Source organism: Urtica dioica, chromosome 3 (assembly GCF_054948205.1).
Source record: "Urtica dioica subsp. dioica isolate 48M chromosome 3, U.dioica_male_clone48M_v1_H2, whole genome shotgun sequence".
NCBI lineage: Eukaryota > Viridiplantae > Streptophyta > Magnoliopsida > Rosales > Urticaceae > Urtica > Urtica dioica.
This window is the reverse complement of record NC_142758.1, coordinates 1,606,670-1,624,362: the sequence shown is the minus strand read 5'-3', so window position 1 is coordinate 1,624,362 and position 17,693 is coordinate 1,606,670. Positions and strand designations below refer to the sequence as shown.

The 17,693-nt window shown below is 33.6% G+C and overlaps 2 protein-coding genes across 2 annotated transcripts; both read left to right on the top strand.

Moving 5' to 3' along the window:
* Positions 1–417: 417 nt before the first annotated feature.
* CRR3 (chlororespiratory reduction 3) lies at positions 418–2,974 on the top strand. The gene is made up of 3 exons (XM_089609816.1): positions 418–759; positions 1,005–1,147; positions 2,591–2,974. The coding sequence occupies exons 1-3, from the start codon at positions 530–532 to the stop codon at positions 2,707–2,709; spliced, it is 492 nt and encodes a 163-aa protein (XP_089465942.1). The 5' UTR covers positions 418–529; the 3' UTR covers positions 2,710–2,974.
* Positions 2,975–10,278: 7,304 nt separating this feature from the next.
* Positions 10,279–15,716, top strand: LOC149401956 (ENTH/ANTH/VHS superfamily protein). Its single transcript, XM_089609089.1, has 15 exons — positions 10,279–10,718; positions 10,848–10,917; positions 11,066–11,163; positions 11,619–11,757; positions 11,854–11,981; positions 12,474–12,566; positions 12,686–12,736; positions 13,237–13,302; positions 13,438–13,503; positions 13,652–13,732; positions 13,811–13,891; positions 13,986–14,159; positions 14,234–14,315; positions 14,429–14,550; positions 15,157–15,716. Exons 1-15 carry the CDS (start codon positions 10,629–10,631, stop codon positions 15,490–15,492), a joined length of 1,677 nt encoding a protein of 558 aa, XP_089465215.1. The 5' UTR covers positions 10,279–10,628; the 3' UTR covers positions 15,493–15,716.
* Positions 15,717–17,693: the final 1,977 nt, after the last annotated feature.

Below are 17,693 nucleotides of genomic sequence, written 5' to 3'. Positions count from 1 at the left end.
TATTTAAATTTTTATTTTTGTTTTTCAATTAATTTTTTTTGTTAAATATCATATTACCGATTTTGCAAATATTAAAAATCAATATCCGGTCTAGTTTTTTGTGGCACCGATTTTTTTTTTTACTTCGAATCAGTTTGGTTATCGATTTTATCTGATTTTTAGTTTATTTGTGTACGACCCTAATTTGAAGAGCATCAAGTAATTATATGAATCAGTAATTATTCACTTGCAAGTTGCAACATTATGAGCACTTGCAACATTCAATCCCGGTTGGGATATTTGTGGTGTAATTATAATTTGTGAGTGTTAATTCTTTTACGTCGACGTCTCGGTGAATTATTCGTGTACTGTTTTCTTTTGGATGAATTCAGCGAAAAGTAAACAAATTTTATCCACTTCTCGTTTCTTCTACTTTTTGAACCCCAGAAAAAGAAGAGAAGAGAAGTCCATTTCTGGTCCCTATGATATCACCTCTTGTTGATTCTTAGATATTATAATCATTCATTCATTGAGAGAGAGAGAGAGAGTAATGTCTTGCATATCAAGCTCTCTTCATTACATGACCAAGAAAGTGTCAAATGCCAAAAGCAGTGAAGAAACACCACAGCAACACTCAGTGAAACGCAACTCTTCTTCGCTCAAACCGAAAACCAACTCTTCTTCTTCTTCTTCTTCTTCTTCGGTAAAACAGAACCGGCCATCGGCTATAGAGATTGAGCGAGCTGTCGGAGCCGGCCGGTTTCGAGATGTCGATCCGAGGCATCTTTCTCTCTTCTTCTACTATGAAAAATATCATTAAATACATAGAAATTATAAGTGATTTTTATCCATGCTAGTAAAATAACGTCCAGAAAAATGCTATTATTTGACATATGTATGCTTATATCTCTAAGTTAGACTTGTGGATAAAGCATTTGAGGCTTATATTTGATTCTTTTTTTTCTTCTTTTCAAAGAAGATATTTATTTATATATATTGGCTATATGTAATTAAAAAATGGGCAGGAACATGGAAGAGGAAAAGGAGGCTAGGTTTGACATGTATTCGATGAGTTTCCCAAACAAGTTTGAAGCGCCGTTGCAAAAGAAGCTTCGACAGACCGGCGAGTGGGTCATTGACCAAACTGAAACCAGGTTTCGTATGGCTGGTAATTTCTTCATCCAATAACTATTGGAAGGAATGTTAAATCAATTTTTCGAAACATCAAAAGTAACTAGAAAAATATAACACCAAAATCCATGCATATAACTTATATGCTATAAAGTTGAGAAATTTCGTTGCACCTTCTAAACATAATAAGATGATATCCATTAGCACATTGGATCTTGATATGTTACCTTTTAAATCTTTTTCTTTTTATTTAGCTATAAAAATTTACGAACTATTCTCACTAAATTTGTTTTTGCATCTTTGCCCCTGTAATTTACACTTTTCGACTTTGTCCCTGTCCGGGAGCGCGAGCTCGTCAATCGGATACCTACCTTGAAAACAGCAGAAATTCAAGAACTATGAAGAAAAAGTGTGAAAAACTAAAAAAAAAATGCTTCTTTGCACTAACCAAGTAAGTGTTAGCGCGATAATCATATTCTCCCCAAAACCAAATGAAAAAGGAAATTTCAAACGTTGTGCTACATAAAAAGAAAATGTTTTGTAGTACGTAAAGAGACTGTTTGGTTTGTGATTCCAAATTTGTTTTCTGTTTTCTAATTCTAAATTCTAGAAAACACTTTTAAAAAATATGTTTGGTTATAGTATTTAGAAAACAAATTTAGAATCATGTTTCTTTTCTTTGAAATTTGTTTAGAAAACAGAAAACAATGAAAATGTGTTTTCTATTTTATCTCTCTTATATTTTAAATTAAACTCTAAAACAATTGAATGTAAAACATAACCAAACAATATTTTAAAATATTCTGAAACGTAATCCTAAATCTGTTTTTTAAATTTAAAATTAGAATCAGAAAACAAAATTTAAAAACAAACGGCCCCTAACTTTTTCTCACCAAAAGTAAATTATAGCACAAACCATGAAATAAAATTACCGTGCTCTTTAGAATGTTATATGTCGCTCAAAATGATATTATTGTAGTAAGTTGTGGGTGCTTCCAGGAAAGGAGTTTCGTCTTGTCCGATCATAAGGAAAACAATCTAAAATTCAGATAGAAAATTAGAAAAAATAGAAAGGAAAAAAAATTTCTTAGCCAATATTATATAATATTTTTGCATACCAATTAAAAAAAAAACACGTTTACTATAAAAAAAAAATGTAAACCTAAAAATCCTGTTATTTCACTAGAGCTAAGAGGATATTTATCATAGACCTTAGAGCATAAATTACAGCATTAATAACTTTGTGTCAAACATCAATGTGTCTCTCTTTCAAAATTGTTAAATTTTTCTTGAAAGAAACTTAACAACTAATGGATGTCCTAAACTGTGAAACTAACACCGTTTTAAAGCCTAAATGTATTCGAATGAACTAATAGTAGCTACGGTTGTTTAAGTAGAGTATCCTCATATATTAACTTAGAATCTATATATTTTCAATTACTTTCTTTATTTGTTGTTTAAGCAACCAATTATTTTACAGGCAAGAAGATCTTAATAGTGACATTTGTTTGGATTCTTCCAATCTGGGTAATAGCAGTCCTTGTTGCCTTTGGCGTTATAGATCTCCCATTTATCAAAATTGATGACGTCACAATGTGAATTATCTCCCTTCAATATATATATTTATATATATAAAGTATATATTAATATTTATGTTATTATGTATAGATGCCTGCTTGTTTGCCAGCCAGGCCCCAATATTAGAAATGTTTACTTGCTTAGTACAAAGAAGCATTTTCTTTAGACACTTTTTTTTTCATAGTTTTGAAATTTCTGGTGGCATAATATATGCTTTGACTTAATTTGTTTAATCATATTCAAACGAGATTCGAACTCATCTCCTACCCACTCTTATCTGTTTTGAGAATATTATGTATCTAGAAAACTTTGTATAAGAAGTACTAAGAACTATAGGGTATTTATTTAATGTTTAGAGACAAATTTGGAATAATAAAATACAAGGATCCAGTGTCAACCAAATTTATTAAATCTCCTGCAGAGTAATATTAAATCACTTTGTTTATGTCTTTTATTACTATTCTCGTTACCATTATGATTTAAAGTTGTGTGGATTAAAAGAGACTCAAATGTTTTAGCTCATACTGTGTGTCAATGGGCTAAAAACTCTAAAGTGTGTTGGTTTTTTCCTTGCCCAGGATCTTTCTCCTGTGGCTTTGGAATGTGTTTGACTTTGAGTTCATGAAATGGGGTTTTCAAGAAAAAAAAAAGGTCGAAAATAATAATTAAAAAAAATTCAGCCCAGCAATGTGGTCGTGACTCGTGACACGTAGAAGAGTCACACAATTTAGTTCAACTTTGTACGACGACAAATTCATGCCAGTTTTCGTTCTTGGGCTTGGACGGCGATTATTACCAACTCCATTAATATCATATATAGTAAAATATAGTATTCTATATTATATCTGCCTTTGGTCAAACCATATTTCTTTCATAAGTTTTGTTCTTCTAATTCGTACCACTCAACTCAACCATAGCTTCTCGTCTATAGAGAGTCCACAATACGACAATAAAATGTGCAAATTATTATTTATAACACGAATCCATTACAAGATTCAAATTTGACGATCAAGGCTGGCAAATATTTGGCACAGCACACTGGCCTTAAAGCTTTTATTATTTATATTTAAATCCTAATATATATATATATATATATAACAATATTAAAGTTGCTATGGAATATGCACGTGTGCTTAGTTGTCCTTCACACGCTAATTCTTCAAGTATGCCAATGTGTTTTGAAGTGTAAGTGTGTCATGGGTAAAATTAAAGAAATACTTGGTTGATCATGAATCTCATGTGTTAATAAAAAATATGTAGTATCATATGAGATATGACTATTTAAGGACGGAATACCATGCCATTCATCAATGAAAAATATGTATAATGGACATGTAGTATCAGATTTTGTCAATGAATGGAATGCCATTGATGGATGAGAGGTTGGCTTCTAAAAAGAATGAATATTAATCCCATCAAGTCTAGTCCTTTTAATGCAATGCTAAGTTTCATATCGACTCTTTTCAAATGCATTTGCATCGATGAGTGGAATCTTCTAGCTATTACGATACCTTATCATCTATTGCATTTCGTTATTCCATTCATGATGGTCTTGTCTTATGAGTTCTCAACTTGAAAATTGACATGATAAGTAAATATTGAATATGTGAACTATGACACAAATTTTTTGTTATGAATTGTTCATTTAATTAATTTCAAATAAATCATATCTTGTTCAGACCGATAAAGAAAGCCTAGGTTATAGCCAAAGCTGCTACTAAGAAGCTATTGTATTAATTCTAAGGTCAAAGTCTGGTATCGTTGTCCCCAACACATCGGACTATGATAGTAGAGTGTAGAGTTCATATCGTTCAGTTCAAGATTGCCATGCCCATGAGTATTTAGCCTTGCAAGGTGGTCCTTACTGATTCACACGGGACTCCTCGTGTCCAATGGTACTCGGGTCAGAGCGTAAGATAGTGATACTTTCGGCTACTGGACAAAGGAGTTTAATTTCAATATTAGATGTTGTTATCTGAGATACTCTAGGAAAAAAGATCCATTGATAATCCTCTATCAGTTGGATTAACGGCTCGTTTATGTAGAAATGATACCCGAATGCATAAGTTGTTAGAAGGGGACGTAACGTAAAAGATTTTATATGTCAGACATAGCATTTCAATTTGGGACTTTAATATACGGGTCAATTTAGTTATGTTCTACGGTGTCATCAAGGTATAAGAGGACTGATTAAATAAATCAATCTGAAGGTATCATAGATACTCGTATTGGTAGGTACGAGGTAAGATCGATGATATGTAATTTGTTCACCGTACGTATTAAGGTACCTAAGGTAAGATCGATGATACGTAGCACTCCACTTTATAAGAAATGCATATATGGTCCAAGAGGATGATCAGCCACACTGGGACTGAGACACGGCCCAGACTCCAACGGGAAGGCAACAGTGGGGAATTTTCTATAATGGGTCAATAGGTACTCCCAACTAGCTCGACCGTTAGGCTTGATGACATGCATTATTCGTAACAATTGGCATTCCAAACAATTTGCATTGATTAATCGTGTCTTTACTTAAAGACACTACATAAAAGCCGTAGGATTGGAGATATTTCTCCCATTGAGTGGAACAACATTAAGTCCCAATCATGAACTCATCATTGAATGATTCCCGGTAGGCAAATCAATGCTTGCTGATCTATAATTATCTCTAATGCAGTTTAATGGGAGTCTCATGATTGAATTGAATTCATAAATTCCTATAGGTTCTTATATGTGTTAGAACTTGTTCATGCTTTCTAGCCAACTTCATTCAGTTAATACATTTTTGGTGTCATTGAGATAAGAGATGTCGTTTTCATTCACATTTTTTTTCCATCAAGAACGTTTTATAAAACTCGGACCTCTCATGCAACAAGACTAACTTAAATTTTGTCCCATTTTTAGACAAAAATACCTCTCCACACAAAATTAATTTAAAATATTAATTTTAATTTATTTTTTGCTCTAACATGGATTTTAATTTATTTTTGGGAAAATAACACATTTATACTCTGTGTTTTAGTGAAATGTCGAGTTTAACCCTCGATTTTCAAAAATGTCGAGTTCATACCCTCTGTTTAACTAAAATGACGAAATTATACCCCTTGTTTAACTAAAATGACGAAATTATACCCTGAAATAGACAACAGTGTCACGAATATTCTTTTTATTGACTTTTCATTGACGTTGATTATAATATGTATATATAAACACCAATTATCTTTATTCATTCGCGCCATATATGTAATTTATTTAAAAACTAGAAAATAAACAACAGTCTCTTAATCGTGAAGAACACAGAAAGATGCAAATGGGTAAACATCGATAGTTGATAGTCATCAAAATCGCATATTCGAACAGAGAATCCAGAATTTAGAGTTACAATTCGAACACGGAATGAAGTCATTTCTTAGGAGGTATGAGTTTTATTATTTAATTTCAATTTAAGGCTATTTTTATTTCAAAATTGAGAATTTGGAAGTTAGGGCACTGATTTAGATTTGATTTGGTTTTTCTTATATAAGAGTTAATATCAATGAAAGAGAGATTTGTGACGCTGTTATTCATTTCAGGGTATAATTTCGTCATTTTAGTTAAACAGAGGGTATGAACTCGACATTTTTGAAAACCGAGGGTTAAACTCGACATTTCACTAAAACACGGGATATAAATGTGATATTTTCCCTTTATTTTTTTCTCTAACATGGAAGAAAATATTTAATTCATCGTAAGTTATCGTAAACCATCACAAAAGTTGAATAATATTGACATTTTAGTAACAACAACTACAAAAGGAGTCATTGTTGCTATAATTCCAATGACTTTAATTTTTTTTTTTAATGATTTTTTACGATTGTTTGCAATGAAAATTAAGCATTTAAAGGTTTTAAATGGTTTAGTCAACAACAACTACAAAAGTGTCGATGTTTCCATTAATTTCAATGACTTTTGATTGTTTGCGATGGTTTGTGATGTTGGGATGGTTTGCGATAATTTGCGATTGTTTACGATGATTTGTGATAAATATCACGAGTCCAAAAAATGATTAAAAATCCAATTTTAGATATTATTGGAATAACGAGTCTAGTGACGATATTTTACTACTTTTGTGGTCTATATTATGAAATTTCTCTTCTAAAGCTGAAGCCTAGTTTTTTTTTTCATTAGCCTTGCTTCTTGTGCCGATTGCATCTGCCAAATCATATAACCAGATCATATAACCAAATAAAGAACATAATTTCATGCAGTAAGCAACCGCGATCGAATCGCTTAATCAAGATAGAATGGTGAAAGAGATAAAGAAAGAGACAAGAGATTTATCATTTTTCGTTCTAGATCGGCTTACGTCTTTACCTTAGAATAGTAAATCCACTATCACCGAGAAATGATCTTTCAAAACCAATTACAATTTTCATCTAACCACCACAATCTAAGATTCTCTCCCACTTGAAATGTTTCTAGGATATATACAAGTTTCTCTCTTTGTTGTGTCTATCCCAATTCTCAAAAGTCCTTTAAATAAACCCGTGGATTGGTGACTTACATGTCAACTCACTTACAGGATGCTCCAACGGTCGAATTCTAGGAATGCAAATGATTGCAGAAAAAAATGCTCTTTTCCTGATCTACACTCTTAATCTAATTACAAAAATTAATATAGAATTAAAATAAAATCAATTACAACAATTATCCTCCGTGATCTTAGTATTACTGATAAAATCTAGCATACTTGCTTCTTTATCCATTTAAAGTTTCGTAACACATCTCTTGATGTTGATCAAATCCAAGTAGTGATCGAATTTCTTGCTTGGGACAACTTTGGTCATCATGCCAGATGGGTTTTCTTCAACTGAGATCTTCTTGACCTTGACTCCTTCTTGATTCACAATATCTCTGACAAAGTGCTTCACATCGATGTGCTTGGACCTCTCATGAAAAATTGATGCCAAGTGATGTCACATCTGATAGGTGCATTAATCACACGTGAAACTCCTATTTCCCGAACCAAAAACCGACAAGTTCTCAAGTATTTTAATGGTTTCTAGTAGGTTTTTGAGTAATTTCAGGTTCAGATGAGCATTAGAGCGTCTACAAGCAATTTCGTGGAAAGATGATGGGATTCGGAGTCAAAATGGTCAAAATAGAGTAAAAAATGAGATGGGCAAGACACTTGGCGAAAAGGCGCGCCGCGCGCCGCGGGAAGACAGAATCTGAGACCGTGCGCCGCGTGCCTCTAGTCGCGCGCCGCGCATACGGGGACACAAACCACGAAATCACACAGAGTCTTATGCGCGGAGCGCGCATAACCTGAAGCTGAGTCCGCGCGCCGCGCGCCTTCGGATTACTGGAATAGGAAATTAGCGATTTCTGAAGATTTTTGACCCTTGGATTGAATTGGAAGGCTCAGATCACTCCGAAAAACACACAATCAGGGCTAAAAACACCTCTTGTAACCTAATTAACTCATTCTAGTTTTGTTTTAGTTTTTCCTACTTTTGGGCTGCACTTTTCTTTGGAGCGCTTTAGTTTTTGGGAGCGAAGTTGAGTCGACGATCCGACGAACAAGCAACCGTGAACTCCCGTTTTTAATAGTTTTTCTTTCTTTCCCTTACTCTCCGTTACTTTTATTTCTCAATTAATTGATAGTTTCATTCTTCCCGTCATGAATCTCGTAGTGTTTTTCTTATTTATGATTATGTTGATTATTGTTTTGATCATTATGTTGTCAACTATGGATTCCGTTAGAGGCTAGATTTTTAGCGGGGTTGCGATGTAGCCGGATTAAATTGGGTTAGGGGGTTTCGTTAGGGTGAAGTTATGCTTTGATTTACTTAATTATTCATGCTCGTGTGGATGTGTTCTTAATGCGTTCTTTGGATTGGCCATCTTTAGGATTGTTTTTAGGAGAATTCTGTCACTCGAGAGAGGGCGAAAACTCATGCTCATATTCCATGCTTCGTTTTGGTCTTAGGTTGCTAGACGGCTTAAGCTTAATGTAATCGTTTGAATTCTCGTGTTTATTGCTCGTGATTGTTTTAATAGGATTAGAGGCCGAGAGGATATATAATCCGTCAATTGCGTAGGTTGCTAGATCACTCGAGAGAGGCTAGTAATATCGTAGGGAGAATGAGATTAGCATGAGTAGAGTAGGTCAAGTTGTAGGAACCCGAAACCCCCGAGTCTTAATTTTCCGGTGAAGTCGTGACCCCCATTTTCTCTTATTTGAAGTTTCGTGTTAAATTTCCGTTGCTGTTTTGTTATTTTTATTGTAGTTAATTCTTGCACCTCCCACCTTAATATAGTGAAATCAATTTGCTATTAGGTTGTTTAACGTCGCTAGAGTAACTAGTCTCTGTGGGATCGATATCCGTTACTTACGTAACACTATTACTTGTTCGACACGTCCACTTGCGTGCTAGAAAAATATCGCAACAACATCTTCTCTGATTTTCATGAACTCTGCTTCTATTGTTGAAAGAGCCACTGCAGATTGGAGCATTGATTTCCAACTCACAAATCCTCATCAAACTGTGAAGATTTGGCCATTGAGAGATTTTGTGTTGTCTACTTCCTACATAGTCTGAATCATACGTATCATTGTATTTACACAGTTCGATTCATAGAGTTTCATATATTATACCATATTTAGTTGTACCTTATTTGATATACCTTAATATTCATTTGAGAGCATTCTAGTGCTCATTTCCTGGATGTAACATTAATCTGCTGACACGACTTAATGCTCTTTTCCTGCATCTAACATGAATCTTCTGACACGACTAATATCATGGGCTATATCTAGTCTAATCAGTTTAATCACGATTGTCACATGGAGACTTATATTACGACCTATTCTCATATGATGACTTTGTATGAGTATTGTCTAATGCAGAACGATCAACCTAGTACATTTCAACCACCACGATACTCTAGTTTTGAATAGTGATTTGGATGTAGACATTGCGTTTAGGTATAGTATGAACTCTATTTAGTACGTGCGAAATCTATATAGTGTGGTGTGAACTCTATTATATAATTTTTAGGTGTGAACTCTATTTTGTATATGTGTGATGTGAACTCTATCATATATATAAAATTGTGAATTATAGTTTGTCATTAGGTCTAAATTGAACATTTTATAATATGTATGTATGCGTAAACTCATTTTTTTTTCCAAAATTGTTTATGAAATACTTCGTGATATACATTTTTTTTTACGGTTACCTCCGCGATAACAATTTACTATTTCTTACCATGATGAAGATGATATAGCTTTGAAATAATGGTTCCATGTTAGAAAAAGTTGGTTCTGTATCATTCGGTAATAAAGTCTTAATTTAACTATTTAGGTTGTTTGACATGACCAAACTATTTGACTAAATAAACTCATATTTCTAAAAAAAAAAAAAAAAAATACTTAAATGTGTTTTTCTAACGAGAAATTATCAGCACAACCATAAAATAAACAAAATATTCCTTACTTAGAATAGACATTTAATACAGTACAATAGCTTTACCTTACAAATTAAAAATATTCATAAACTATATGAGAGAGATCACTTTTTTAGCATTTTTTATATGTATAACGTGGTTCTTAACATAGTTTATATGGTAATTAATTTCTCCATGGAGGTGGTGGTTCAATCCTCACTTGGTGGTGCCTTAAAAAAAAAAAAAAAAAAAAAAAAATTGATGACGGTGTATAGCATACTCGAGTGGAGAGGCCAAAGCAAAATAACGAGGTAATAAAAAAGAAAACAATTCTTCATTTAAAAAAATAAAATATATATTGAGAGGAGGCTAAAAAAAACGTATAATCCTTTTCTTTCTTTACTTTGCTTTTAAACGATCGGAGACACAACCAGAGAAAATCAAGGCCTGAAATCCACGTAAGTTCTAGAGAGAGAGAGAGAGAGAGAGAGAGAGAGAGAGAGAGAGAAATGGGAACGCTTCAAACTTGGCGAAAAGCTTACGGTGCTCTCAAGGACACCACCAAAGTCGGACTCGCACACGTTAATAGCGACTACGCGGTACTTTTTCCCTTGATCGAAATTTTTGTATTCTTTTTAACGGATCCGATTTCTGTTTCTTCATTTCGATGGCGGTTTCGATCGTTTTAATTTGGATTTATTTTATTTAATTTTATTTTCTAAGAATAGGATTTGGATGTTGCAATCGTCAAAGCCACGAACCACGTCGAATGCCCGCCCAAAGAGAGACACCTAAGAAGTCAGTCGATTTCTCATTTCATCGATCCGGATTTTTCCTTATTTATTTTTATTTTTAGGTTTTTCGTTTCAATTTTTGTGATTTTTTTGGGGCACAAGTGCGAACTTTTATTTATTTATATTTACGTGTGAATATGTTTGTGGTGCAGAGGTTCTGATTGCCACGTCGGCGATTCGTCCCAGAGCAGATGTTGCTTATTGCATTCGTGCGCTCTCAAGAAGATTGGCCAAGACTCACAATTGGACGGTGTGTTGGGTTGCTTTGTTTATCGATTAAGCCTTTTTTTCTTCTTTTATTTCATCGTTTTTACCAGATATGTCCAAGCATTCTGAAGAACTGTAGTCCCTGTGTGTTTTCTTTTTTGGATCTTTTGTTTGGAACATGTTGCTATCGATCGTTTTTAACATTTTCCATTTAGAAATTGGTTATGTGTGCTTCATAATTTTAGGGTTACATTGTCATGATGATTAATGTTATCTTATGTAAATCACAGTAAATGTTTTTTTTTTCAATAGGATGATGGACTTGTATGAATTTCTATGTATTTGAATTTTTGCATTCTTTGTAAAGTGGATGTTGTCAAGCAGTACTAGTTACTGAATCCTTTCTAGTTTTTTCAGTCTTGTTATCTCAAGGAGTTCTTATGCTGTTATGTTTTACCTTGTATGCATGGCTTTTCATGTCATGCTGTTATATGACAGGTTGCTTTGAAAACCCTTATAGTCATCCATAGAACGCTGAGGGAGGGCGATCCCACTTTCAGAGAAGAATTTTTAACTTACTCGCAGAAGGGTCGGATTCTTCAACTCTCCAATTTCAAGGACGATTCAAGCCCTGTCGGTTAGTTTCTTTCTACTACTTTCTTTTCTTATGTGGTTTTTCTTTCCCACCGCTATACTGATATTAAAACGATGCTTCCGTTTATCTCCATTTCAGCCTGGGATTGCTCTGGTTGGGTTCGCACATATGCCCTGTTTTTGGAGGAGCGCCTTGAATGTTTCAGAGTTCTGAAGTATGACATTGAATCTGAACGCCTTCCTAGGCCTGTTCAAGGCCAGGAAAAGGTACGATAATCAATCACATGAAAAAAATGGACAGTACTGTCCAGCCCAGATGGGGATTTTGTGCATTAAATGGAAATTTTATTCGCTTAAATGTGAGCTGGTTTTGACTTATGCACCTATAATACTTCTCAAAGCCATGCTTTTAAATGTAAAGGTTCAATATTAGTTTACTCCGATGTGTAACTGAAATCGAGTTTCGCTTTTATTCCACATGGACAACATTCCTATGTGATTTTGCTATCAGTAGCCTATCTGATGGGTTGCAGATTCAAACATTCCAAATTTGATATAGCATGTCATCTTAATCCCCCGGGGTTGGTCTAGTGGTGAGGGCAATATGTTGGACCTTATCAAATCATGTTTAACCAGGACACAATGATTAAAAAAAATAGTTTGGCATGCTAATGTCAAGGATAGACTGGAGTTGTGGTACTAAAACAGATGGCTGATTTTTTATTAGTATTTATAATTATATTTGTTTTGCACAACCAGGGATACAGTAGGACCAGGGAGTTGGATAGTGAAGAACTGTTGGAGCAATTGCCTGCTTTACAGCAGCTTCTCTATCGTCTTATTGGGTGCCGGGTAAGTATTTTTAACCTCTTTGATTGTCCTAAGATTTTGTACATTATTTGCCTTCAATAGCTTCTGTTCTGTGAGGATTGTTGAAAAATTAGTTGATGTTGCGTCCTTATTTTTTACAGCCCGAAGGAGCAGCCGTTGGTAATTATGTCATACAATACGCCCTTGCTCTGGTACTTTTCACATCTCCTTTTCGTTTCATGTGGTTTTTATTTTTGAATTTATTTTAGTTTCAAAACAGTCAATGTTTTTCTTCTTTGAAAATGGATAAACAAACAATACTCATTAGGCATCGGTCGAGTGGGTCAGGCTGCGGGTTTGTTCTCTTTATTATTTTAATAAAAAAAATCATCCGAAGATTGAAACTCATCTAAAATAAAATCGATGGTGCTTTTATTATACTTGCACTACCTCTTCCAAAGAGAATTGCTTTTCGTAGGAGTTTAATTTAGTATTAATCTAGATGTTATAGTCGGACATTGTAATTCTATAGATAGGAACATCAAATACACAGTCTAATAGATGGTTTACCGTGGATATAGATGTTAATTTTTTCAACTTATAGAGTCAACTGTTTCTTCTACTCTGCCCTATTTGAATGTTTCATTTTCACAGATTTGAGAAGTAGCTGACATTCCCACTGACACAGTTTTTTATGATACGTTATTTTCAGGTATTGAAAGAGAGCTTTAAAATATATTGCTCTGTAAATGATGGAATAATTAATCTCGTTGACAAGGTAAGAAAATCTTTTTGAATGTCTACATAGGATAGGATGATGAGAAATATCATTATATATTTATACCAATAGTCATGATTTATAGTGTTGACTTCCATAATAAAGGAGACTATATGTTCTGAATTGTGATTGTAGTTCTTTGAGATGCCAAGGCATGAAGCTGTCAAAGCCCTTGATATCTACAAACGAGCTGGCCAGCAGGTGAAATTAAATAAACAGATTTTTTTTAATTTTTTTTTTAATTATTGCAATGGGCTATTTTACATAAACATGAACAATCGATCAGTTCACTTCTTATTGCCGTATATACGAACAAAATAGGTTTTTATTTATTTATTTTTCACTGCAGGCTGCAAGTCTCTCCGATTTCTACGAAGTTTGCAAAGGATTGGAACTTGCCAGGAATTTCCAGTTTCCAGTTTTAAGAGAGGTAAACCAACAATCACAAAATATTGTTTTTTTTTTTTTGGGTTTAAAATCTAAGTTGCTCTCTTTCTGTTCTTGCTAGCCTCCACAATCATTCCTTAATACAATGGAAGAGTATATAAGAGAGGCACCGCGTATCGTCAACGTTCCAACAGAGCCACTGGTCAGCCAAGCTTTATTATTATTTTTTTTTTTTATCATGTTACTTAAACATAAATAGCTAAAATATAATTGTTTCCTGAACCCATTTCGAACAGCTTCAATTAACATACAGACCAGAAGAAGGTCCTTCTGAGGAAACCCCGTTACCCAGTGAAGAACCCGTCGAACTACCGCCAGATTTCATCTCGCCCGTAGACAATACTGAAACGGTCCCACAACCTGCACCACCGCAACCCCCGCAAAGCAGCATGGACACCGGAGATTTACTGGTAAGATCATCGGTTCAATAAATTTCATTTTTTAGGTTCCATTTTTTAACATATATATATGTATATCGTCTCAGGGTTTAAGTTACGACGCACAGGATGTGTCTGTAATTGAGGAAAGAAATGCTCTTGCTTTGGCCATCGTTCAATCTGAAACTAGTAACTCCCTCGCATCATTCCATATTTCATTATAAACTCGTCATTCTGTTGTTATTTTCCCCTTTCTGAAATCGGTTTTTAATATGACGATTCATAATTTATTTTTTCGGTAGATACTGCTCCGACGTTTAATTCGAGCACCGCTGGAGCAAAAGATTTCGATCCCACCGGTTGGGAGCTTGCTCTCGTTTCTACTCCGAGTACCAACATTTCGTCAGCTACCGATAGACAATTGGTATGTTGTTTTGTGCTCTTTTACACATATGCCCCAAACACACAAAAACTTGCGGTGGCTTGCTCCGCCTGAAATAAACACTGTTTTCAATAAACTTTTTTTTTTGAGGGAATATTCAATAAACTTTGACAGAACCACATGGAAACCTGTAAACCTGAAAAAGGCAAGGGACTGAAAAAAAAAGGAAAAATTATATAAAATAGCCATTTGAAACTTATTGATTAGCAAAATAGCAAAAGTTTCAACTTTTCAGCAAAATGGCCAAATTTACGTTTTCAAATTTTTTTTACACCCAAGATTAAAATTTCTGACGATTATAATAAGCAATTTATCACTTTCAAATAAATAAATCTTGGGGGCAATTTTTTTTTTAAATCAGATTATTGCACTGTTTGGCTATTTCACTAATTTTAGACAAACCTTGGCTATTTTGCAAGTCATAACTTTAAATTGACAATTTAGCTAAATCACCAAAAACAAAAACAAAAAATGAAGACCCCTAACATGTTTCTTTACTTGATTGGATTGAGGAAGAAATTTCTGTAATGATAATATAATAGGAAGGAAGAATCTGAATTCTTAATGGAAGTGTGTATTTTTTTTCAGGGTGGTGGGTTAGACACGCTGACTCTGAGCAGTCTATACGACGAAGGGGCTTACAGGGCTTCCCAGCAGCCCATTTACGGGGCTCCGGCCCATAACCCATTTGAGATCCAAGACCCGTTTTCCATGTCCAATGGCGTCGCTCCACCTCCCTCTGTCCAAATGTCTCACCACCAACACCAACAGCAGGCGAACCCCTTCGGGCCCTACCAACCGCCGCCACCTCAGCATTTTCCAACGGGCCCCGCAAACCCGTTCGGCGACTCGGGCTTCGAGGCCTTCCCCGCCCCTCACAGTCGCAACAACAATAACCCGTTCGGAGCCACAGGGTTGCTGTAAAAGCTCCGAAGAAGATATACATAATGTGTACCGTGTGAAATTGGTTTTATGAGTGCACTTTGGTGGTGGCGTTAGTATATATTAGGGTTTTCTTTTCCTTGTCGGAATTTGGTCGTCATGAGAGATTTTTGGGCATCGACTATACGTTAAATTCACATAAATATGTTTGGTGTAAAAGCAATCAGTAGTTCATATGATTCAATTTTTTTTAGTTCGGGGATATATGTATTAGAGCATAGAACCCGCGCGTAGCTGCGAGATATTTTTCTTTTATTATAAGGTAAATAATTACATTGTTTGCATTAAAATTTGTTAAATAATATGTGATGGAGTTAAGATAGACTAAAATAATAATATTTTAATACTCTTCAAATTATATTATAACAATCACGAAATCCGAAATCCAATATACAAATTTATTAACAGTTTGATAGAAGAAAGAAACAAATCAAATGGCCATCGAACACAAGAACGTGGGATAGAGAAAAAACAAAGAATGAATAAGCAGAGGAGAGAGTACGGGGCCGTTTGGTTTAGTTTTCTAAACTCGTTTTCTGTTTTTAAATTCTGTTTTCTGATTCTAATTTTTAAATTTAAAAAACAGATTTAGAATTACGTTTCAGAATATTTTAAATGTTGTTTGGTTATATTTTCCATTCAATTGTATAGAGATAAAATAGAAAACAACTTTTCATTGTTTTCTGTTTTCTAAACAAATTTCAAAGAAAACAGAAACATGATTCTAAATCTGTTTTCTGAATTTATAACCAAACAGGTTTTCTAAAACTGTTTTCTAGAATTTAGAATCAGAAAACAGAAAACGATTTTGGAAAAGTTAAGGGGCCGTTTGGTTTAGTTTTCTAAACTCGTTTTCTGTTTTTAAATTCTGTTTTCTGATTCTAATTTTTAAATTTAAAAAAAAGATTTAGAATTACGTTTCAAAATATTTTAAATGTTGTTTGGTTATGTTTTCCATTCAATTGTATAGAGATAAAACAGAAAACAACTTTTCATTGTTTTCTGTTTTCTAAACAAATTTCAAAGAAAACAGAAACATGATTCTAAATCTGTTTTCTGAATTTATAACCAAACAGTTTTTCTAAAACTGTTTTCTAGAATTTAGAATCAGAAAACAGAAAACAAAAATAGAAAAGTTAACCAAACAGGGGCTAACCAAACAGCCCCTACACGTTTTTTAGCATTTTGTTTTTTTAGTGACGTTGACATTTTTTTGCTAGAATGTTCCCATTGACATATAAAATAAATGTCAGTTTGATGAGTTTGTAATACTTAAAAGTAAAATAAATAAGGTTTCATTATGTATATACTTATATTTACACTTCTTAATTTAACGTAAATACCTCATTTTTGTTATTTCAATGAAAATACAAATTGACATATAATCTTCTTGGTTATTTATCAAATATTTACTTAACGTCGACTTATATATATATATATATATATATATATATATATATATATATATATATATATGTCAAAGAAAATTTAAAAGTTTCAAAGGCAACCGACCTACTGAGATAAATCAACATTTTGAAATTATTTGTATCCGTTTGACAAATGGGCGGTGATTGAATATTTGATCTAATTTTTAGTGATACTGTGACATTTGGGTTACTTTAATTGGCTGCGCCCGGAAATAAAACGAGATATAATTGGTGTGTTATGAACGGTAAATTTTCATTCATACTTAAACTATAATATATATATATATGATTACGGGCATTTGTAATTTTATCCCACGTGACCAATAATTGTGGAGAGCAGGACTAGATGGAAAAAAAGTGTTTGGTCTGATTTTTGCTTTTGTTTGACTCTCTATCTTCCGGCAATCTCTCGACTCTCGCGACACATAAAATGTGCCGAATTTGAGTGCAGGATTCAAATGGATTGGTGATTTAACTGGATATGACAATAATGGGACGAATATGTACAAAAAAGCATTCACGTTATACTTAAAATAAATAAATTATCCATCATTATTTCTCAACCACGATTTTCTCAGTAATTTGTTTTATTATTAAAAAAAAAAAAAACAATGCTAGATAGATACTAAATAGCTAATATAATTTATACTTGTGTAGTTCATAAAAACAATTACGTTTTCTTGAAAAAAAATTCTTCCAATAATCTCTTGGATCAGACATAGCAATGATGACAAAGAATAAATTGGTATCTTTTTT